Here is a 26362-nt window from a genome sequence, read left to right as displayed (position 1 = left end):
AAAAAAAAAAAAAAAAAAAAAAAAAATTACAAGCCTTATAAACTACACAGAAAACAGCTTATAATATGACAATCCAGAACCTGATTAAAAAAAAAAAAAAAGTCTAGAGCAAAATGGTAAAATATTCCAAGGAAAAAGAGAAGAGCTACAAGAAAACATGTATATCCTCCTTGGGTGGACAGAAAAAGGAGAAATTATGAGAGGAAAATATCCTCAGGTCTATGTGACTTTTTAATCTGGATTTTATTCAAAAATAAACTGTAAGATAATTAAATATTTTTTCTGGGTATATTATAAGGATTCCTTTATGGAAATTAAAGAAAGTTTTCTATCACCTGTACTAAAATGGAAGAAATAAAATCCTGAAAGTAATATTTTTCACACTTGGCAAAATGTGTTGCTCAGTGACAAATAGTTTATTGAGTTGCAAGTACATAGACAGCCAAGAATGCAGATCATGTTGAGAGAGCAACGAGCTGGTAAGCGGCTGAGCACAAATGCAGACATGGAGATGAATGCACGCAAAGACCTGTTTGTGTGCAATGCACAGCTGGCCAGAGTTTAGCATGCACCAGACATGCACTGGACACATCTATATTACATTTAAACACAGCACCCCAGCGTCACAACGCGCTCAGATTCGGAACTGTGTGCCAAATCGCGGGACACAAATGACAAGCAGCATAACTTTCCCCCTAAAACTTATTACTAGTACACACTATCAGAGCATTACGTCTTACTTGCACTCCTGTTTATAGGTAGCTTTGTTTCTCTCCACTGTCTCCTGAGGATTTGGAAAAAAACTGAAAACCCCGATTTGAGCAGTTTGTTAAGAAGGTAGCTTCTAACCAATAGCCAGCAACATGATGAACAGAATCTGACTATGATTGTATTACAATTTCAACTATATCTGACTGTACAGATTAATATCATTCAGAATATATAATTTGATAGGAATTGGACCTGAATAAAATGCTGTAAGAGGACATAGCTGCTTTTTTTCTCCACAAACATAAACTGAAAAGAATTGAAATCACTTTATTTTCAGGTTATTTATGGTTAAACGTACAAAGCTGGAAAGAAAAAAATCAAACTGTGTTTCCCACTGACACCCTTACTTTTTGTGTCTTTATGTTACTCTTTCTCTCTGCTGGATCCACTCACCATTTGTCTTTTTTTCATTTATCTGTTGCCTACTTCTCTGGCTCTATATCTTTTTCTTGTTATCTCCTCTCATGTCCCTTCCTTTCTCTTCCTTCACTGACCCTTCCACCTCTTCCCACCTTCTCCTCCTGCCCCATCATTACTCCTCCTTCAGCACTCATCTTTCTAAGGCTGCCGAATTCCCCAGCACAACAGAGCTATTCTGCTGCCTACTAATAGAATCCCTCAGTTCCTCTAATGGATCTGTCAGAATCTCCTGAGTACAGAGAACAGATGGATTGATAGGGCGGAGGAGAAAGAAACAGGAAGGGAGACAAAGAGACAGAGAGATGATGAGACCAGGAGAGAAGAAAAAAAGAGGGAGCTCCGGGGCTCTCTACACTTTCATGTGAGCCCAGGGAATTCTCCGAGCAGCAGCTTCTCTGACAGTACCAAGCAGCCACCATATGGTCTGATGGACACGGTGCCACTTAAGGCCATCCTATCGCCACCACAGGATGATGGTGGTTACCTATCCAGGTGAGTATGATAAAAAGGTTGAGTTTAAAGCCAATAATTTCAAAACACCATCTCTACAGCAAAGAGGTCATGAAACTGTTTAAATGTGAAAGACAACTCAGGTAAAGGCAGAATCAATTTCAAAATAATTATTTTGTTAAAGATCATACCAAAGTATTAAATTCAGGTCCAGGCTTTGACTTGACCAACATGAGTAAACGTAATACAGCTCCTACTTGAACTGGAAATATCAGTAAAATAAAAAATGATGTGGTGGTATTGAATTTCTAAAAGACAATAAAGGATATTTCTAGGGATGCACGATATAATCGGCCCCCTATCGGTATCGGCCTGTATCGGCCTTAAAACTGAATATCGGACATCGGCCACCCCACCGATATTTAACCCGATATTTGATCAGCTTTAAAAAAATAAATAAATAAAAACTACTTCTTCTTTTTCCTCAAAAACTTCTTTTTTACAGACTTAAAACTTCTAAAGACGAGGGAAAAAATATTGATTTTCCCCCGAAAATTCACGAAATTTTGCCATATTTTTATATGTTGATATATTGATGTGGTATCGATCTATTTTACTAACAAAATCTCACAAGAATTTGCAAAATATCACGACAGTTTGTAACAGAAAGATGAAATTTCACGAGAATTTGAAAGTAAAATAGATCGATACCGCGTTTTTAAAAATTTATTTGATAGCTTTAACATCGGTATCGATATCGGTCATCGGCTACATGAGTTTTAAAATATCGGCATATCGGATATCGGCCAAAATCCCAATATCGTGCATCCCTAGATATTTCTATTCTATTCTATTCCATTAGATCAGGGGTCTGCAACCTTTCATATCCAAAGAGCCATTTTTCCCAGGGTCTGACCAAGTAAAAGTTGTTTGGAGACACAAGGTATGACTTTAAAAAAAAAACAATATATTTGTTTTTTTTGTTATTATCTGGTATAGGAAATTAGTCGTCATCTTAAACACCTAACAGTGTTTGAATTTTTAGCTTTCAAAATAGTATTAAAACACATAAATTCGAAGTTAATTAAAAGAAAAAATGGCTCTAAAACATATTTCCGGTTCTTTTAATTTCATCCTCATCCATCGTCTAAAAACCATTAAAGCTTTTAAGACTGGTATTTATTTCATAGTGCATTATTTAGTTCTTTTTATACATTTCAGCCACTATTAAGAGCCGCTGCAGAGGGTCCAAAGAGCCACATTTGGCTCCGGAGCCGTAGGTTGCAGACCCCTGCATTAGATCAATACAGCTAAAGTAAAGAAGAGATGCGGTTTCAAATTAAAGCAAATGAAAGTGCAAAAAGAACAATCATTGGCTACTCTCTGTGTTTGGAGCTTCAACTTTATAATTTATTTAATGCAAATGATCTGTGTTTGAATTTAACGTTGTAAAACCTGTACGATTGTCTGAATGATAAGTTTGGTGATGCAAGCTAAAACACCCTATACAATATATATATATTTTTTTCATATTACAAAAAAACTAAATATTAAAATAGTAGAATGGGAGGCAGAATATCTAGTTTTAAGGACTTAGGCTCAATTTTATATATCCCTTGGGAATACTCCTTTAGGGAAATTCTGGTTCCAGTAGTACAGAGGGAAAAGTTAAGGCAAGATGCTATTAAAAATGAAATACCTGTACAAAAGACAATATAAACAGAGTTTATATATTATAAAAAACACATAAACTTTTTTTAAACAGCTCCCAATTTTATATCAGACATCTAACTGATAGGATATTAAACTGAAAACGTTTAAAATGTTAAACTTTTTTATTGCTTCTATTGCTATTATCATTTCCATTACTGTGGAATAAAGAAGAAAAAAATTCAGCACTTGTACAAAAGAAAATTATTTTTCACAGCCCTGTAGAGTAAAGTATGAGGAGGCTTTAGTACATTTAATCTGTAGCAAGTTTGTCTGCGCTGATAAAAAAAACAAAAAACATATATTTACTATAGATTATACAAACAAATCCAACTTCAATACAACTTGAATGCTTCCAGAAGAACCAGGAAAAGAACACACATATTTCTGCTCAGTGTCTCTTATCTGAGGGAAAGTAGAGTTCCGTGTCTCATTCGTAGCAGATATTTTCTTAATTGGTACCACACAGCAGGGAACCAAAGCAGCCCAGTTCAAACAACTCCAACTCGGTGCAGTTGATGCAAATATTATTTTAAAATCCATTTCCCTGCCCATCGTATTTGTTTTAGATAAATCCCTGGCCAGCCACTGTGTTTAAATCTGGGAACTTACCATTGTCGGTGGCGATGAAGAGAGCTGTGTATTTATTTGCTTGGACATAAGGCGACTCTCGGTCCAACGCGGCTGAGGTGTTGACAGTTCCTCTGACTGGGTTCACACTCAGCCAGCCAGCTGGGTCCCGCAGTACAGAATATCTGCAAAACATAAAAAAAAAAACAGAGAAGCTGTTGTATAAATGTGAAAAAAACACCAGCTACAGAATGTGCTTTATTTTACAATATACATATGTTTACTGCTTTTTTTTTTTTAGTTTACTGGTATATTTCTTTCATGATAATTCTTTCACAGTGTTTAAGAAATGTACATCTTCTGCATTAAAAAGAGATCAAAACAATCTGGGGCCTTTATGTTTTAGAACACAACCCCAAGATTAATGAAGAGATGGAGGAAGGGCCAGTTAGAAGGTACTCACATAGATAGATTAGAAAACTGAGGGGGGTTGAATCCATGAAGATTCCACCTGTTAAGTTTAGAGAGTTTTGAAACTAAATTTTGCCTCTCTCATTTATCAGGTACCTTTGTAAAAGTGACAACCCCCCTTCCTAACTCCCAGCAGCACCTTCACAACCCTGGGCCTGGGTTGAAGGCCTCAGATCTTGATGCAAACAAACAGGGATTTGAGGTAACTTAAATTGTGTAAGTTAATAAAAAATATATATATATATATATATGTAAAATGTTTATGTGCACTGCAGAAAGGTTAGCAATAAAAAGAAAGATGAATCCTTGGGTTATTTACTTCAAACAACTAAAAAGGAGCTGATTTATCATGTAAACAAGGCCATAAAAAACCAATGAATAGGATTACAAATGGTGCTTTCTGTAAAAGTTTAAAAAAACAATCCACTGGACTTGGTTTCCAAGGATTGAAGACGTTTTGCCTCCCCTCCAGGAAGCTTTTTCAATTCAAATGTCTGGATCCGCAGTGAGTTTGAGGCTTTATATAGACAAGGCCTTGTATTGCTTGGAAACATGCAAATTGAAACCGACGAGCGGGTCGTTTGGTTCCATTGTTAGCCTGTAATATCTGACACCTGTCTATGATTCTGAAAGGTCGGTTGTTAAAAGAGGGATTGTTCACCTGGCTGAAGGGAGGAGGTACTTTGTTCCTCTGTGATGGGGTGGTGGTTGTGATGATACCTGGAAGGAATCATCTCAATAACTGAATTGTAAGTTCCACACCCTCTGTTTAAGGTTGGTTTTTCTCTCTTAACATAGATGGCTGCTTTATTAGAATGCTAAGCTTAGTCATATGGCTAACTATAAGTTCAGGTCTGAACCATATTTTTTGTTTATATCCAGTGCTTTTTCAGCTTGGTCCTCCAAATATTCTGCAACCAACTCAGTGCTGGTGATATAAGAGGTCAACAATAAAAGCAATCAAGATAATCTGGCCAAGTAACAAAGAGGCGGAATCAACTGTTGAAACAGTTTGTTTGAAGAATCTGCCATAGAGATGTTGTAAAATGTCAAAAGAAAAGTTCTGCCAGACCAACATTTGACAGCAGCTACAGCTGCAGTGCCTCCTGCAGAGCTAAGGTCAGAAGATGATGAAGAACCTCTCCAGATATCTGGTGGGCGAGCAGCCAATCCATAGCCGGCATCCCCTTGAAAACAAGATGAAGGGCGGATCACGACCCAACTGAGGTAACCACTCAGTTTGGCTCTGATGACTGCTAGATGCTGATTAAAAAGGGTCTCGGCTGAACTCGCCAATGGCTGATTTATGAGAAGTAGTTCAGAGTCCTATTAAACCATTGCATGAACTCTCAATGTTTGATGTGCAGTGCCGTGTTTTCTTCTGTAAAGCAACTTCCAGACATGCAGAAAAACTGGGTAAAAGTTACTGAAACACATATACCAACACACATGACTGCATACTTCTTTTTACCATAAAACTGCTCTTTGCCAAAGTGCTCAGTAGTGGAGAAACTGTCTTTGAAATTGAGCTCTTCAGCTAACAGAACTCAAATAAGCCTGGGGAAATGGCGTTGCAATCAACCTCTGCTCACACCTCTCCCCTCTCACTCTCACATACACTCTCCTTGCCAGTGATTACTGCTGTTAACCTACACACTGTTTTACTGTAACAGAAGAGGAAGGCTCTGAGGTTAAATGCGCTGTTAATGACGACACATTTAACATCACACTTGCTCTTTGTGAATGCATTTCTCACACATCCCCACACACAACAAACACCCCCCATACACACAACACAGACGATTCAAGAAGTTGACTTGTTCCATGTAACAGAGAGGCTCACAGCATAACAACTTCCATGTTTCATTTGTCTTATCGCCGATTACATTATTGGAGGCTAACTGTTACATCATTAAAATTAAATGGAGGCCCACTCATATTTCACTTTGTCATCCTGTCTTTTAAACTATTTTGGCAGGTCTTAGCATTATGCCTATAGTAAAAGTAATTGACAAGCTACTGTTCTTATTTGCATACATAAGACTGAAATCACTGCAATAACTGATAAAAAAATACATATATATTTACTTAAAATCCCCATATTTGCCTTTAAGTTGAGTACATAATATGATCTCCCCTGTAATGACTATTTTTTGCTCTTAAAATAAGATGAGTTATAATTTACATAAAATAAGGTTATTTGTTTCAGATTTTTAAATGCAAGTCAGCTTGTTTCACTGACAAATTGTCTTAAAGACCATCCATCCATCCATCCATCCATCCATCCATCCATCCATCCATCCATCCATCCATCCATCCATCCATCCATCCATCCATCCATCCATCCATCCATCCATCCATCCATCCATCCATCCATCTAAAAATGCTTATGAAAAGCGTTTTTAATAATTTGGTTCAAAAGTCAAGTCTATAAAAGTGTAACAAGATTGAGAGGCCACAATATTTCTATAGCAAAAGAACACGTTATGTGAAAAATTGCAAATGAAATTTGGCCAAGTCAAAAGGTTTGTGGATGCATGCTTGATCAAATCCTACATGCTGCAGTGTCAAAGGTGTTGTAAAGTATTAGTTTTATACAGCATCATATTTTCATTAACCAGTTAAATGAAAGATAGATGTGATAGAGGTAGAGCGAATCGGTCAGTGATCCTAAAAATAGTTGAGCTTAAAAATTAGGTAAAAGATTTTTTTCAATCAGATCAAATTATGTGGACTTCTTGCAGATATGTGGAAGTGATAAGCTGTTTGGCTTCAGAGCAAATTCTGAAAATGAGTCAGAATCCTGTCAGAACTGATGCAGACCACTAAATGAGTCAGATCCACTGTTTCTCTGCAGTGTGCAAACACAAGAACAGTCCATTAGATCCCTTTAAAGTGCAAATTAGAAAGACATTAAAAAGCCATTAAGTATATTCATATCTGGCTCAACGTGTTTATCTCCAAAACCAGAGAAGGCCAAAACAAATCAGTCAACAAATGAGTCAGTGTACAAACAGAATGCTATCACTTTGCCACATTTAGCTGCAAACAATCAAATCCAATTTATACATTGAAAAAGGAAGCAAAAAGTAAAGAACAATATCCTGCCTGTGTCTATTCTATTCATGATTCCAACAAACTTCTTTCCTTATATTTGCAAAAATGCAGAAATTACAAAGTAATGAAAATGATTAGTTATTACTTCTCCTTTTACAATTGCAGAATTATATCCTTAGGGCTACTATATTGGCATCAGCACTCACACCAAATGGTTTGGTTTAAATTGCTCTTAGCTTTAAGAGGCCACAGAGGAGACTGGTCTAGGACGGTTGCAATCTGCTTCATATGCCTGTCAAAATGTCTCATTATAATGATCCCTTGCAAAATGCATCATACAGCTATTCCTCCTCTATCGTAGGTCTTGATGCCAAAGGCGTTTTAATGTGTTAGAATTAGAGAGTGACTCTAAATTCTCTTGGAAGTGCTATAAGTTTAGCCAAATTGGGCTGATTCTGTAATTTGTGTAAAATGTGCTAATCATTCTGTTCAAAGGCTGGCAGATAATTGAGCAAAAAGCAAATGAAAAAAACAAAAAAACAAAAACAGTTTTCTGCAGATTTAATTCTTTTTAATTCATGAAACATGTTAAGGGGTAATTATTGGGAAGGTTTAAGATTTTGTTTCAAAACAAAATTCTCAGAATTAAGTAGTAGAACTTACCGGGACATGCTTAAACCAGTAAAACTTTAATTATGCAGAGCTTGTTGGATATACAATATACTGTAAATAATAACTTAAAGTGGGAGCCTCCGAGCTTGTTTAATGTACTTTCTAGATGCAAACATTTTAATTACTTTTATATTTTTTATTGCAGATTTGTCTTTGCCCTCAGCCCACGCCCTACACAGCTATTGTAAAACTCAGAGAATTATGTAACAAAATTATTTTCAAACTCTGACTGCAGCACATCTTCAGGAAAACAAACAATTAAAAATATAATTATTCTTAGATGAAATGATTGGCACTTGTATTTCTTTTTACTTTTTGAGATTCTTTTAAAGAAACGAGTTGATACCGAAACAATCCAATGAATACATTGCCTTCAATTAAAAAATCTAATCCACTATACTTTTTTTTGTTTTTTGCAGACATGTTTAGGGTTTGCCGCAGCTATCTCCCTCTGACCAAAGTATTAATGATATGAATTATATTACTGGCCGTTGACCCACTGTTATTGTTCTTTAAGTTGTGTTTTCAACCGATGACAAACATTTTCTACAATGGATGAGCTGAGAAAAAAACAGAGGTGTTTTAAACAAGGGTGGCCAATTAAAGTGAAAAGTACGTGTATTAGGGAGGTTTGTACTGTATATACTGCTCTGCTGGTATAGTTTGACATCTTAAGCTCCACCATTTGGGATATTTCAACATCAACCAGCTGCTTAAACTACTTGAGATGGCTGAGATGGCACCATCAAGGCAAACAAATATGTCATACATAGACAGAGACAGTACCATAATTGTCCTTATGGTCAACTACTTATACATTATTAATTATATTAGTATTTTCTTCTTACCTGAATTACTAAATCTAAAATGGTTATAGACCACTGTTGTTTTTGTCAACGATGATGATGCAGAAAATTATTTTGTTGATGCTCTTTTTGTTCCAAGACGATAACCAAAAACTGACGAGCTAAACATGGATTTGATTACTAAATCATGATGAGTTATGGGTGTGACTTTTCAGCAACGAGATAAGCCTTAATCAAAATTAGTGAGTGGTCGGTCAGACGTTTAAAATGCATCATTATGCTTTGATCTGTTTGACCAGCTAAGCCATATCAGTCGTGCTGCTGCGTCGTGTTTGATCACGCCCACCACCTGGTGTGCAGCGCTACACATTCTGCATGACCACAGATGGATCAAGGCAGCAGCGACAGGGGGAAAAAAACCCAGAATGGTCCAGTACTGTGCGCTGAACTCTGATAAACTGCTTATCCAGCTGTGGTTGTGCAGAAATGTGTCTTTGAGCACACTTAGCTCAGAGTCTGTGCTTGTGCTCCACACTGATGGTTCGCTCTCAGCAGTTTGGCTCCTCCTGCCCTCGCTGCTTAATAAAACTATATGTGGCTGATCATCTTCTGCCAAGTGTAAAAAAATCCTTGTCTTATTTCTTCCAGCTCACAAGAGGTGATACTAAACATTCTTTAATTTATATCAAAATGAATTAATTATATTCAAAGAAAATATTTCATTGCATACTCTTTATTTTGGGATAAAGAGCCAGGTGAACAGGTACACAGATCTTTGAATATTTCTCTGTCATTGGTTTTGTTTCTATCTATTTCAATATGATGTTTCCTTGTATTGTCATTAAAACATTTTCTATGTTTCCTTTGAATATGTCAACATTTTAGTTAGCATATTCATTCCATTTAGGTCTGGATTGCCATGGCATTACAAGGCAATTATGTGTTCTCTCTGTATTTTTCTGTTTATCAAAACCCTGAGAATTTAAATATACTTTGATCCCTGAGCAGCAGTAACTGAGGGGTAAATTGAAGAAAAGAGCTAAAATTGCCAAAGTAGACACTTTACTTTTTTGCAGTAATGAAGATTTTATTGATCTGTGTAGTGTGTATAATGCATTATTCATAGTTTATCAGGAAGTGTTTGCTTTGGAATGGAAACCTTATATATGTCTAAAACCATTCCTTTATTGTACACTTTGTTAGCCTGTCTGTCTGCTATTTTAACCAATACTATGTGTTGAACTAGTTCTGCTATATTCACAGCTTTTGTGAGACACTTTTGTTTAAAGTAGGGCAAGTAGTTTTCTGCCCAACAGCAATGATGAAATGCATGGCAGCATTCTATACACAGGAATTGTAGTATCTGGGCAAGAGCTGCCAGTCTAGTAAAGAACTAACTAAAACCTTTTTGATTTTAGTCGACTAAAACTAAGACTATAACATATCATAGTGACAAAAATGCAACTAAGACTAATAATAGTTTTCGTCCTGAAGACTAAGACTAAATCTAAGGTCTCTGTCGAAAAAACAACAATCTTATAGACAAAATAAACTGTAAAATAAAATTTATACAAGAGTTTTTCAACCTAGATACTTAAAAAAAAAAAACAGTAATAAATAGTAAAAACTCATAAAACTTCCTACTGAGCTGAAAAAGCTGCCCAAACGATTGGAAACATTTCAGAGGACTATTAGTATTCAAATTAAGGAAAGTAGACCAGTTATGCAAATATAGATCAATCAGAATTTTCTTCACAGTGTTTGCACTAAACCAGTTAATACCATTTTTGCAGCTTCATGATAATATTATACCCTCTACAATTTTGTTTCCGAACGCAATATTCTACCAAAATTGCCAAAAGCTTTTTTACTGACACCCCTAAATCTGCAATTAATAAAGGTTATTTAGTTGGAGCAGTCTATAGACCTATGTGGCTTTTGATTTGTTTAATTGTGTCATTATTTTTCATTACCTATCCATGCTGAATTTTGGTGAAACAGGACTAGAGTGATCTAAGACATACTTGGAAAACAGAAACCTCTGCATAATAATTAATAAGGACCAATGAAACGGATGAAAGGGTTTATGTGAGTGTGAAATAATTTGGTTCATATCTGCAGAAATAAAGCAATATTCAGATGCTGTATCACTACGGTTTAAAAATCTGATTTCAGTGTTAATGTCATTAAAATACAACTGGTTTGCTACTCTTCCATGACTTATCCTATGGAGGAATTGCACTTAGAATGAAAAGACATTATGCAGGTTGAGGAGGTGAGATATTTTGATTTCATTCTAACTAAGCATTTAACATTTGTGAGAGAAAGGTTGTTCTAAGGGTTAAAAGTAAATTTATGCAGTTTCAGAAGGATTAGAGATTGTTTGCTACTGTATTTTCTGCTGCTAAAGTTTTTATGCACACCAGGATTTTCTCTCGCTGTATGAAGTGAAGTTACTGTATTGCGTAACTTCCAGGGTAACTGCCCTCATTAAAATCATAGCTCTTTTGTCTTTTCCAAAATCATTCCATTATGTCCTACCGGCCTTTATATGCACATTAATTGTAATATTAAATGTGCCCATCTCTGTACGTAATATTAACTGCCCTTCTTAGGTGGCCGTGGCCACTACTATGTCTGCCCTTCTTGAGTTCCAGTGATGTGGGGTGACCATTGATATCTGGAGCTTTACGTCCCCCTCTTTATCGGTCCTGGACCCTTGAATAACTATTCTCTATTCTCTCCCTGCCCACATCCACTATTGACAATATTTTACAACTGAAGAAGCTTTGTAAATCCTTAATACACAAGAATGCTGATGTATTCATACTAAGGAAGTATGGTTTCAAGTGTTAATGCACCGACACTGTTACTAAATACTTAGCTACATCTACAGATATATACCAACCTGAATACTACAGTACTGTGTAATCACAATAGATTTTGCCTTCTACACACATGGATATCTGAAGGACTCCCGCTGTTCTGGAAGCTTTTATGATGTTTACTTTGGTTGTCCGTTGTCTTCTTTTTTCTGTTGTTAATGTTCTCTGTTTTCTTTCCCTCTCATCCCATGCAGACGTGAAAGCAGTGTTCTTCTAGTTACTGTTTAACTTTTATGTTGTTTAGTTTTGCTATTGTTTGTTTTATTTTTTTCTCTTTTCATAAGCTCTTCCCTCTTTCCTGTCTCTATCTCTTTCTTGTGCCCCTTACTTCTCATCCTTTTATTATGGTCTGCTAGAGAAAGAAAATCTGTCGGGTTATCATCTGGCTTTGGGACATCGATTCCCGCAGCTATATTGGCAAAACACAGAAACACACACCGAAAAAAATAAGATATCGCAAAAAGTGTTAAAAATGCTTTAAACTGGCTGTTGGTTAATTAAGTCACTAATCAAATATCATATCTATTTCATATCTGGACTGACATTACAAGAGTTTGACACTTCATTTGCTATAATCAACTGATATACATTGATATGCCTGCAAATTAAACTGCACTAAATGCATTATTGCACAACATTAGTCAACTAATCCAAAAACTGAACAGGCTCTTCTTTGTTGACCAACTTCTCCAAGACATATATTTAGTATTGAGAGATAAATTACTCTTAAAATGCTAAGTTTTGTTATAAATGACATATAATATATATATTTGTCCCTATCAAAGCTTTATAAGGTCGAGTTTTCCAGTAACTTTACTTTCCCTGAGGAACTTCTTCAGTCTGAGGAGTAGCAGGTGAACTCAGCCTTTTAAGGAAAACTGTTGACCTGCTGAAGAAATTATGTGAGTCAGAAGTTGAACTGCTACTAATGATAATCTTTTTTTAACTGAAATATCAGTAGAGGGTTCAAAGGAGGTAGGGAATTATCCATGAACAGACAATCTGGCTCTTTGTTCCTGATAAAAAATATGACTGATATTCTGATTATAATATAAAATAATTACACAAGTAGCATCTTTGCAGAGAGCCCTCCTACCATCCCCAAGAGTACACTGTACGTATTACTTCTGTCTTCATTGATTTGTTAATTAATGGTATAGTTTATTGTTGTAAAATAAATATGTAAAAAATATAAACATAAATAGATTCATATATAGAGATGTGTGGGTTAGCAGTGGAGAGAATAAGATGAATTATTTTGAAAAATGTAAAGAGCTGACAGACAGATAATCTATGTAAAAATCAACCAGAATACAAGTGATATCTTCACTTTCTAAGTAGGTCAAGTTTCAAGATCCCTGGAGTCTACATTTCCCATCCAGTAATCAAATAGCTTTGATTAGACCATATCTGCTTCCCTAGATGAAGCTTGGAATGAACCAGGCTACATGGCTCATATGGTTCAGCTCCCTTTGAGCCCCAGAGGACAGAATTTCTCAGATTACAATTTTTACTTAAGTAAGCTCGAGTTGCATATCTCATGAACTTTTAGTTGGTCACCTGGAGACAAGCCATCACAACAAGCCTACCATTAAACATTTGAAACTGAAGAAGTTGGGTCCAGTGTTCATCTAATTTCAGTTACTTTCTCAAGCTGTAAAATTCCTTTAATGTTGAGGAATCCCTGGGGAATTGAGATGAAACTCCCACTGCTTATACTCAATTCATCCATCTGTCTCTTAAAGCTGAGTTTGTTTTCCTGTTGACTATTAGTAGATTTTTTTCTAGGAAATGATGGATATTTGTCCCCTCCGAATCATCAAGCAGTGCATACAGGGAAAATAACATTTTTGGTTGTATATCATGGTGAGTGCACAGCTATCAACTTCAGAAAGCCATGAACAGATACCAAACTGTTGGAGCAGAGATTAAACATCATACTATAAACATTTTAAGGAAGTGGGGATAGCATAAAGTTGAACTACAAAATCAGAAACAGCTACAAAACTGTTACAAAATCCGAAAAAATACATCTAAAAAAAATAAATAAAACGGGATCAAACTGTGTGTGTGTGTTTTTTAAAGTGTTTTCCCACACTTCTAGACACATTAATGTGAAAATTCCAAAAAAATATAAATTAAGTTTTCTTTAGATTGAGGGTTAACCTATTTGAATCAAACTAATTCTTTAACAATTATACTTGTTAATAAAACCACTCTCTCAATAGCATTTGCCTTTGTACATAAAGATGGAAAATGAAAGAAAACAGGACAGCCTCTTACAATGGACATCAAAGGCATCTAACCACACTTTGCCTGACATCCATCTGACCTTCATATGGACAATTGTCCAAGCTCAGATGTGGGATTCGTTTTTGATGCTAAAAATGCAATTGAACTGAAACATTAATAACATGAATAAATTGGTCTTGATGTTAAGAAAAAAGAATTCCTCACTTCTCGTAGCATGTACATGCTGGTCACATAATTAGAATATCATGAAGAAGTTCTAAGTTTTAACAAAATCCTTAAAAAAATAAAACTTGTACATGGTATTCATCCAATACACACAGAATATTATATTTTAATCATTATTTATCAGAATTTAGATGATTTTAACAAACCAATAATAAAAACCTCAAATTCAGAATACTAGAATGTTGAGAAAAGGTTTATTAGTCAAGACACCTGGTGCCCAAAACCCATATTGGTCCAATGTTTTTTTTGAGATCCTCCAAGGTCAACACAGCTGTTGTCATATGGGTTTTAGAGCATTTTTAGCTTCCGGATTTGGCACCTGCACACAGTACCAATGCCACCAGTAACTGAATTAAGGGCCTTGAGTGACCTTTACCGATATATGCCAGACCTAATAATTGATATACGAGTAGTACCAAAGACTGTTTGACTTCATGCGAAAGCTTTGCTGCAGTAATCACAAGAGAAGCCAAAACTAAATAATAAGTGCTGTACAGTACGTGCTGTACAAAATCCCCTCCAAATTCCAGCCACTGGCCTTCTCATGGGCCCTTACACTGAATTACAGAGTCTAACCAGGAGATAACTCTTCTTTTTAGATCTTATTTACCACAAATCATGGGAAAAATTATATTTTAGATGTTTAAAAAGGAACTGTAGAGGACTAGCCAAGGGCCCATAAAGAAAAGTAGGGACATTTTTAATGGCTGCTACTGTAAGTCTGTGTAAGGAATGAATTGAATATTTTAGTTTCACCTTTTGAATGGAATTATGGAAATAAATTATTTTCTTTGATGCTATTATAATTAAATTGCTAACTTATAGCACCTTTATAACAAGCTTCAGACTGGCCTACAGTCAAAGACCAGACCTTACAGATGCCCTCAGTCACATCCGAGAGAACTACTTTACAAAGAATACTTAAAGTCCGTAAATGATGGGTCTTAATGATGTAAAACGACAAAAAGTGTGTACAACTTTTACTAGGTGGTACTTTTTACAAGAATCCTTGGCACTAATTGCTAAGGGGAAGGGGAAGACATGAGGCTAAGGTCAAGAAGTTGGAATTCCAACTCATAGCTTTTAGAATATGGGTCACATGTTTTACTATGATGCCTGTGTAAATTCTCAGGCATATAATTTACCCTGATGTTAAATCATAAATCTCTAATGATTAATTACTGAGAGAGATATAAAGGGTACTAACCTCAGCCTTAAACTATCAACAAAAACGAAGGATCTACTGTAAATATTTCATGCAGCTATGTAGATGCTGCAGATGAGCGGTGTTCGTGACTGAAAAATAATTCACTGGACTTTCCTGGTGTAAAACAGCAAAGAAAAGTAATTACACTCAACATGAATCAGGGAAGGAAAAATAGTCTTAGTTCTGTTACAGGTGTGTAGGTGGAGCAGTGGTTAGTGCGCACGACCCATGTCTTCCAACAGTGGTGGCCTAGTTGTTAGGGCATTCAGCTTGGATGCCAGAGGTTCTGAGTTCAAGCACCACTCCCATGTACTGCCACTCTGGGTCACTGAGCAAGACCCACACCGCACAATGGTAGCCCACTACTCCCAAAAGGGAAGGGTTAAATGCAGAAAGGGAATTTCATTGCTTTGTACTTATCACAATTAAGTGGAATTCTGTTCAATTCTAACCATTAATAAATTAGTTGACTCAATGGAGCTGATAGTCAATGACTAAATCCAATGCTAGAACTGAAAGGGATTTTGATACATTTTTTTTTAAAAATTAATATTGAAAGTGGCTAACAGGGACAGGATGATTGTGCCTGCTTTTCTTTGAAACCACACTCTTCTTAGAATGTTGAAATTATATGGTTTGTGGCATCCTAAAAGAATCAAATATGTCTGAGGTACATCGGGTTTTTAAATTGTTGGTTAAAAATGGCTTTTCAAGAATTACCAGGTTGATGCAGAGCAACAAGTTGTTTTTTATGCTGCTACTGCAAAGTTTGATTTCTCAGTTTTAAGCTAAATTTGGTACAACCAGAGTTTTCACTTTTGCAGGACTCTTTTTGAATTCCCATGACTCATACTAAAGCAACCTGTAGTTAAAGCACTACTGATTTTAGCCCATCCTCCTACAACTACTGGCACACAAAAGAATAACCACTCTCAAAAGATGTTCTTTCATTTGTTTAATTTTCACAAAAAATGCAGAACCCAGCCACTAAATACAACTACAGTCATTTTAAGTGGCAACTTTTTAGCTTTACAAAACAGTAAAATTAAAAAAGAACCATTGTGGTAGTTAGTAACATACCTTTTTGTATGTATGTAACCTTTTTTTAACCATGTATGTCTCATTGAGATTACAAATCTCTTTTGCAAGACAGAAATAGCTCAAACAGAGGAAATAATTCAGTTCTAAGGAAAAAAATATGAAGAGATGAAATCAAAAAAACACTTTAACTCATGCTGATATTTGCTGTACCACCTCTGGCTTTAATTACAGCTTGCATTCTCTGAGGCATGAACTTAATGAGTGACAAACAGTAGTTTTCATTCATCTGGATCCAAATTTCTCTAATTTTTTTCACCAGATCAGATTTGCAAGATGGAGCCTTGTCATGGACCATTTTCTTCAACTTCAGATTTTCAGTTAGATGAAGATTCACACTATTTTAGGACATGACAATGACCTTATGTGTCTTGCTTTAAGGAAGGTTTTAACACTTCTTGCATTGTCGTAAGATGCATCATCGTCTTGAAAAATGATCTCATCATACCCAAGCATGCTTTTAAATTGATGGGGTAAGAAAAGTGTCTAAAATGTCAACATAAACTTGCTCCTTTATTGAGGATATATTGACAGCCATCTCGCCACTGCCTTTACCTGAACCTAAGCCACATATCATCAGTTGTAATTTGCATGTCTTCAAGGCGTCTTTTTAATCTCATTGGAACGGCACCATACTAAAGTTCCACCACCATCATCTTCCGCAGTGCAGATTAACGACTCATCATTTGACTTTCATCCAATCATCCACATTCCCCAATTCCTTTTCCTTAGCCCAATGTAACTGTTTCCTTTTGCTTAGCTGTAAAATATGGCTTAGATTAAGCTTTTCTGTCTGTAAAATATTTTCCCTTAGGTGGTGTCTAACAGTTGGGCCATAGGTGTTGACTCCAATTTCCTCCCATGTATTCCAAATTTGTTATGTTGTGCATTTTAAGTTTTCAAAACATCCTACAAAGCTTTTCAGTCTGTCATTTTGTTTTCCTGGGTCTACCGATGTGCTTGCCTTAAACAGCCTTCCCATGTTGTTTCTACATTTGACACGGTTGACTGTAAACAAATCAACATCTTTTGCTACATTGCATGATGAATTACCCTCTTTGAGAGGTTTGATAGTTCTGTCTTTTGTTTCAATTGACAACTCTTATGTAGATGCCATGATTCTTGTCAGCTCACTTCATAAAACAGCTTTCCAAGGTTAATCACTCCTTTTTAAAAGGAAATCTCCAGCCAGCAAGGAGTAGCCATTTTTGCCCAAATATAGTACCACCTCACTCCTGACATCTTCTGGCAGTGACGTCACGGTGCGGTAAACCCAGAGCCTTTCTCCCCGCTTTACAAACAAAATCAATGGGAACTATCATACTCACCTGCAATCAACAACAATTATTTTAGATTTCGAGAGGACTTCACCATTGAAATTCGGGAGAGCTATAGTTAAAGTGACAATGGCCATGTGCATGGCAGTTGGAGGTTCCAATACAATGGATTAAGGTATGTAAATGTAATATAGTTATTTCACCTTTCCGATTCATGATCCACAAGTTTGTCGTTGGATTGCCAACTTGAAGAGGAAGGATTTGCCATCGAACTTCTGGCCAGAGAAAAAACCAATATATAGGCAACATTTTGAAGGAGAATGTTTTCAAGATGACTTGGATATTAGCACATAGCAACAAACACCAGATACAGCACTGGGACTTGATCACCAGCCGATACCGCACCGTGACGTCACAAACTGGTAGGAGAAAGTAGTGTTCTTTGATGAAAGTGGATGCCTCCGGGAAAACACATTTAAATTAAAATTACTCTTAATTTAAAAAAAAAACACTTATCATTTATTAAACAGTATGTAATAATTTAATTTAAAGAACTTTCAGAAGTTTGAATTCTGTTTATGACCGGACTTTTCCTTTAACTACAATCAGGGTGATTTCATGTTTTGTCTTCACTGGAGTTAAAAAAAAATGAACATTGCTGATAACGTTCTTCTTGATTTGTTTCAGTGTTTGTTAAAGCCAGAAATTTGCCACTTAGAATCACTACTGTTTCTGACAAGTGAATGAACCTCTTTTTAGACTGATCATTCTAGAACATTTGCTTTAGGTGGTAGGCAGGCTTTAAGTCAGTTGCAAATCAAGGAGCCACCTGTAGTTCTCCTGGTCATTGGAGTCTGTTATTTACTGTGAGATGTGTACTTGGTTATCTGAACTAATGATGAGTATGTTTATGTAATTTCTTCCAAATTAGATCCATTCCTACCCTCTGTTCAGTGATGGCTTTTCTCTTTAAAAAAAGATGGCTTCTTTCACCCTTCTTTTAAAAGATCTTTCCTCTCTGTCCAAGATCTGAGCATAATGATCATCTTGCGTGTCCTGTGCTCTCTTCTTGTGCTGCTGCTGCTGTACAGCTGGACCTTGTCAGATTTTGCCTCTCCTGAGTCCTCTTTGAATTTCTGTAGGTGTTTGGTGTCTCTGATGTAGGAGTCTGAGCACTCCTCGCTAAACTGGACCTCATACACAGCGCTACTCAACCAGCTTTTGCATGAACGTCATGTTGGGCTTGATATTCATCAATATTGGTTAAAACAGACTCCAATTACCAGGAAAATAATCTACAAATGAGCTGCCAGAACTGACAAAGACACCTGAATAGATATCAGATCATTTTTTGTAACAAATAATGGAATTGTTATTATCTCTACTTTCTCTGTTGCCCATTCTGTGGTTGCCATGAAACGGGAAACTAAGAAGTTGAACAGGTACTTTGTATTTGCTACATGCTCAGAAGCAGACAAAATAGTACATGTAAGGAACTGAAAAAGTGATAACATAAACTTGTGTCTACATTCCAATCATTAATTAGAAGATCTAAAACCACTGAGACTGTGAGAAACATCACTGAGCAAGGACCAAGGTGAAGAGGATGGAAAGCGAGCATTTGAATGTCAGACTCAGAGTAGAATCTAACACTTCAGCATTTATTTTTGAGCTAAGGGCCTTGATTGGTGCTTACTAAGCCATGGGTCATCTAGATTTTTATTCCCTTTAATATAAAACGATATGGCTTTCTCTTTTCCAAGTCACATACAGTGTGTGTGTGTGTGTGTGTGTGTGTGTGTGTGTGTGTGTGTGTGTGTGTGAAGGGGGAACTTTCTTCTATAACCATTGTACTTAAAACATAAGTGATTCCTTTGGGGTTTCCTACAAAGGCCGCAGTCAGCTGTCTTAGGCTGAATTTCAAGTTAAAACTCAGCTGAGCTCCCCACTTTTTGGCCAATCATCACCTGAAGCTATTTGTACGAATTGCCCATCTCACACCTGGTCATACTTCTTGTCTGTATCAGCACACGGAAATAAATGTGGCAACACAGAGAAGGCAAGCAGAAGCTGGCACATGTTGCATCATTCACTCGTCACAGCATTTCTGAGGTTTGTGTTTGTATCACAGTAAGCGATGCATTTTGACCTGGTGAAAAGAAGGAAAACATTTTAATTAAAATGGCTACAATTATGGCTGGGCTGCTTTTATTTATTTTTTTCTTTAGAAAGCATTCCTGACTGAGCATCACCTTAAAGATGGGGAAGGCAGGAAATTGTAAACAGGAAACAGCGCTAACGAGTGTTTTTAATCACAAGTAATTTACAAAAAATGTGCCTCCTTTAATGAGTCTATTGGGGTTTGAGACACTGGTGAAAAGAGGCTGAGTGCATATGTAAGGATAAAAAAGGCAGATAGGCTGTTTTAAAGTATTTCTACTTTGACTGCAACCTGAATTACTGACAAGTGTAAGATAACAGCTCTTCTCCCTGTCATATGTTTCTTTTTATATTTACTGATACATATCTTTGTTTAACCTTGCATGGCATACACTTGGGGCTTACTTTTAAAGAAAAAAATACACTTAACCATCACTTTGGTAAGTACTGTATACCTCTTCAATTTGTTACTCCAAACTGAATTAGCAAATCACATGGCAGCAAAACTATGTATTTAGACTTTTGTGGGCATCAAAAGCTAGAAGAAGAGATATTTAAGTTATTCTGAGCTTTTCATGGTTTCATGGTATAATTCCATAATTTCAGAACCTGCTGATCTACTGGATTTTTTTTTAACCTAAAACCATACTTTAGGTTTACAGTAAATGGATGAAGGATATGGACTGAAAAAACACATTGATATTTTTTACCTGCATGGTAATATCTGATATATATTTCAATATTTTTTCTTTCTATAAATTAATGATAAAAAGATAACTTTGAATCAAAGATTTGTGGGAGATGCAAGGATATTTATTAACAAACAGCTGTTTATCAAATTAAGACATTTATTCCTAACTTTGAATGAAAGATTTGCGGGAGAAACACATTTTTTTTTATTAAGAAACAACTGTTTATCTAATAAGACAGTTCTTCCAACAGGATAAAAAGTTATTATCTTTATTATGTACATAAAGATTTGGGAATGAAATGGGAGCACAGAGTGAGGGGATAATTGTTAATAATGAGCTCTCTGTCACTGTGCATTTGGAATGTCCTTGATCTAGAACACTTTGATGTGGCTGGAGCCAGTGATGTCGCCTAATGTTCAAACATGTATGAAAAGAGATGTGATGATGTGGCAGGCTGTGTGCATTAAATGCTTCTTTAACTGTTGTTCTGGGAGGACTTTCTCAAGCAACTTTCTAAGCCCGCTGATAAGCGCTACTATCTGTAACCCGAGCCATTTCTCTGGTCTGAGTACGATTACAATTTCTGTCAAAATATGCGGCCACGTCTCATAATAATTTTGTACATAAACCTTATAAAGTATTATTTCAATTGCAAATGTTTTTTTTTTTTCAGAAAAGAATCAAGTAAATAAATCTTAAAGACGTAAACCTAAAGCTTTCCTTTACACACATGAAAAATTGCAGATGAACAGATGAATTGCTAGCAGATGATGGCAGAGGAGATCACACCCCCCACAACAGCAGGATATAAGATTTGCAGCATCTCCATATAAACACTGAAGGACCTAAACTGCTCCTAGAAGTACAGTCCGATCCATCTCTTATTGTAGACGACCAGTAAAGTCTGTTTTTCAGGTGAACACCAATGTACAGCATTTATATTCCTCCACCACTTCCACCTCTTTGCGTATTTTTTTTATGGTTGAACATGTTTTAGTTTCTTCTTAAATCTACTGTTGTGTCTCCTCTTTTGTTCACAGATATTTGTTTCAAAACTATCCCACAAAATGTTCCACCGGATCCCTGTATTTAGCCTCTAGTCCATCTCTGATGCACCCAATGCCTACACATTACAGGACTCTGTCTTGTTCTGGAAGTGAGAGGTGCATAGAGTAAAAAGAAACATAAGAGTCCCTGTGGTGCTCCTGTACTGCTGACTACCTGATTAGACACTTGACACTTTAGTCTCACAAACCATGGTCTGTTTGACAAGTAGTTTTCAATCCAGGCAACGCTAGGGTACCTGAGATTGAAAAAAAATGAAAGGAAATTATCATATCAGAACTGTGCTTTGTCTAAAAAAACAAAGTTTTGTTTCCGTTGAAAGTTTTAAGAATTCTCCATACAGACAATTTTTAAGACCTACATCTACTTTTTATATGTAAAGACAAAAAAACAGATTTGTCACATAAAGACTCATTTGGTTTGTCTGGGTTTTAACAGCAACATAGATTTTAGGTTATAATTAAGCATAGATATAATTAAACCCTAGATCACAGCTTCAAAGTTTAGAATTTGACCCAGTTAGTTATATTTTCCAAGCATATGACACAAACACATAAGTGCATGAGGTCAAAGGGATTAGGCTCAAGTACACAATTTTTGGTGCCTAACCCAAAATAAAAGATAAACATTATTTAAATATGGAGGGAAAAATAACTGGTATCCTAGGTCAAATTTCACTAAGCTCTGTAATACAGTTCAGTGAACATCAGAAATCTGTGCAGAGAAAGAATGTGATATTGAAATTTTTGATGGAGTGGACATATTGTCTATAGAGGATATTTTTTTCATACTGGTTAACAAATATCAAAATATATTGACATATATGTTTTTTTTTCACAATAAATTTCTTACTTATTTCTCCTTTATAAAGTCTCTTTGTTCCCTTTCACGCTTGGTTGCTACTGTTTGCTGTGAGAATTTCGTTTGGCCTAAAATACTCTCTCCAAGAGATATATTTTAAAACACAGAAGATCCAGAGAGCATTGTAAACAAAACCACAGTTTTTTTTATGACAGTGAGGATCAGAGAAGAGATGATGGCCTGAAACTGAGGGATGAAAACAAGCAGTTTCACTGTCAATATTTGGCAGTTAAATAAATTGTCAAACGATGCAGCAAAAGTGTCACACCACCTATAGAAAGCACAGTATATCGACTGAAAAACACACACATTCAGAGTAAGTGGCACCACGGGGTGTAACATTGTATAAATTATCAAGCTTGAGTAACAGAACACTGACTATAAAACGTTCTTATCATAATAAGTCGGAGGATAATGCCTCTTTGAATCAATTGAAAACAATAACCTTGTAATTAACAGGAGCAGAAACATTTTTCTCCTGCTTCACAGCACATCATCCTGCTCCTCTTGGCACCTTTTAGAAGTGTTTTAATTATATTCTGGCATACTAACTGTATGAGTAAAGCCTGTTCCTGCCTACACTCTCTGTCTCTAACCCACACACTTAACCTGCACTTACTTCCACTGGCCTGACTTTCCTCAGCAAGCATGACAAACCTTTCAAAACACCTGATTAGCCTCTGATCAACCTCTTTGCATCTGAAAAAATACAAAAGTGTGATTTAGCCTGACATCACGAACAGAGTCAGATAAAATTAAGAACAATGGGGGGAAAAAACAGCTAAATACATCCTTATTCCACAAAGATAAAAAATAAATTCGGACCGATTGGAAAGGGCTTAAATCTGCAATCTTACAAAAAGCAAATAGGATGATGATACAACTGGGCGTGTTTTAAAGCAGCCTACTGTGAGAAGCTCAAGGTATGTAACATCATACTTTAGACTCAAGTTAGAGTTAAAAAGCTGATTCTACTGAAAACTGAAGAAATGTTTAGGAATTTCCAAATTCAGGGAAAGTATTAAACCTCTCTCATTAATCAAATTTTTATCTTATAGAATTCATTTTTTTCATCCTAACTGAACTAAATGTTTTCTCTGTTTTTCTACCTCATACTAAGATAAAAAGAGATCTCTTAATACAGCATGTGAATTTTTGTGTTAATGAGTGAATGACTAATTGTGATGTGAATCCCAAAGACTCCTTGTCTTGATAAAAGGCTATACCAGCGCAGGGAACTTATGTAAATATGAATTGTATCTTTATTGCACCTAATGGAGATCATGCAATATATAATGCTAAATAATAATTTGTTTTCAACTCTCTTTGAGGATTCAGAGCCTTAGCCTTTTATAGAACACTCATTGAAATACTTTGAAAATCGAAATTTAAAGCCAAATGTGTTATTGGAGGACAGGACAAGACATTATTACTTTTGTAACAATAAAAAAATAATAATTTTATGGCAAAAATGAATGTCAATGTAAAAAAGAAATGCCAACTTGCCCAAATATAGTAAGAAAATTTTTTTGCTTTTATAGAGGGCAGGTTAATAAACCTTAATAAACCTTCCCTACACCAGGCCAAAAGCCTAAATGATTCCCACCATTTCTAATGTCCCATGTAATTTGATTTATTTTGGTATTTACTTTATCTTTTGGATTAATAAATTATTTTGAGCGAAACAGAAATTAGGTTTAATGGTTGCTAGTGATTTTCTATGAATGTACATCGACATGAATCTAAAAGCTTTTTTTATTCTAAAATCTAAAAAGATAATTCTGTAGAATCTGATATCTGACTTTGGTCTTACTCAATTGATTGAGCATAAAAAACAGGATATATAGCTCAAGTTAGTCAAATAGCTGAACAGCACAGAACTTATTCTAGATACATCTTGAACAGACTGAAAACATGAAATCCTCTGAGCTTTAAAAATCATCTCCATATCAGATATATTCCATAGCTTTGAATAAAACCCATTAATCATAACAGTAACAATGCCCATGGTGTTGCAATACTGGCAACACCTATTGTGAAATAGTCACCTAATGAGCAGTAACATATGCTGATGTGACACTTTTACCTTTGACATGAATGATATATTTCAATCTGAAAAACTCAAAAAAAAAGAAAAGAAAAGAAAATTAGAAGAGATTTACTGATACCATTACTTTGTCTTTGGCGCTCAGACCTTGGCAGGAAATATAGCACTACATTTTGATAGATATGCATGAACAAGAGTAAAGAACAGGTTTCATAATTACAGGTAAAGTGAATTTAATAGTTTGAAACCAGAAATCAGAATCAGAATCAGAATCAGAGTAACTAAGGCCAAATCATGTAAATAAGAATTTTTTGTTTAACGAAAAGTTTTAGAAAGAGCTGCTAAAAGGAATTTGCTGCAATAAGCGATTCCCCTGACCTTAGAGATTGCATCTTTTCCTGACTCCTCTATTAACAAATATTTATTTATCAAAGAGTCATTTTTCAGTCAGACAAAATATTCTGTAGAAAATATTTAGTTAGAATTTTAGTAAGTTTGGAGAGAAAAGTGTTGAAAAAAAACATGTCAGAAAAAAGCAGGAATGAGATAAATATGTTTTGAGTTAGGCATGTTTCTGCAACAGAGCCTAAGATACATGGTGAAGCTTGATTAATGAGAGAGGCAAGTGGCAAGTGTTTTTTTTTTGTAAATAGGAAACATAATTAAATGTAATTAACTTCTGACTTAAAATTTCTAAATAATATGAATGATTAAATTGTTATTTGGATTTATTTTCCAGATGACAGGTTTCTTTAAACTGAGCTCTGGGTTATTTTGGTCGCAGTAATACTGCTTATGGTAAATAGTGGAGTGAAGTGGGCCCCTTTAAAATAGCTAGGTGTGAAGAGATATTTCTGTTTGTTAGGATTTATTAGTTAAAACATTTAGTAGAGAGTATTGCCAGTAATAACTTCGCTGAAGTAATTATTCTCTGTTAATAATTCTCTGTTATTATTGGTAATAGTTTTCTTACCCTACTAATGATCTCTTGATAATCAAAATAAATAACCAACAGGACCACATGTGCTGTGAATTAGTGCTGTATAAAAAATAAACTTTCACATAAAAATAATATTTTAATTAAAGTGTGAGTTTTTTATTAAGTGGAGCTATTTTAATTTTCAGCACTATGACATCCATTTTTAACAAAAATATTAAAGGCACCTTATATCTATCTTCTTTGATAATTCCTTCCTTCCATATTCCTTGTGTGTAACTTTATATCTTGTATCTACCTGTTTTTGCCACTCTCACACCTGAATTTCCCCACTGTGGGAAAAAAAAAGCATTCTCCTTTCCTCTGATTTCCTGTAAAGCACTTGGGATTCCCTTTTGTGTGAATAGTGCTCAAACAAGAATGAAGAAAATATTAGGATTTAGCAGCAGACCATCAACTGTGCAGGAGCGTCATAGATGGTATGTTTCTCTCTCAGGGGTCTCAGTGACATCTTTCCCCTACAGGTAAGGGAGCTATAATGATGCCAATTTCAAAGAACTTTACTTGAGAAAAAAGGCAAACTAAGATTTTTACTGTAAGCGGCTGAAGTTTTAGTTGTATAATCCCTCAAAGCCAGCTGACAGATGCTACGCCTGACAGTCCAGCGGGCCCATCCTTCTGCTTTAAAGTCCCATCGCTTTTAACTTGAACAGGACCAGAGTGAGAAG

The 26362-nt window shown here is 35.6% G+C and overlaps 1 protein-coding gene across 1 annotated transcript in view; it reads right to left on the bottom strand.

The window, feature by feature from the left end:
- The window catches only part of cdh13 (cadherin 13), a 462542-nt gene that overhangs the window by 62220 nt on the left and 373960 nt on the right, over positions 1-26362 (bottom strand). Inside the window, exon 12 of the mRNA XM_015374092.1 lies at positions 3964-4106. Within this exon, the coding sequence (XP_015229578.1) occupies positions 3964-4106 (143 nt within the window). The remainder of the gene's footprint in view (positions 1-3963; positions 4107-26362) is intronic.

The sequence above is a fragment of the Cyprinodon variegatus genome, unplaced genomic scaffold, assembly GCF_000732505.1.
Source record: "Cyprinodon variegatus isolate N-32 unplaced genomic scaffold, C_variegatus-1.0 Scaffold97, whole genome shotgun sequence".
NCBI lineage: Eukaryota > Metazoa > Chordata > Actinopteri > Cyprinodontiformes > Cyprinodontidae > Cyprinodon > Cyprinodon variegatus.
Note: the sequence above shows the minus strand (reverse complement) of the source record. Positions and strands in the feature narration are given on the sequence as shown.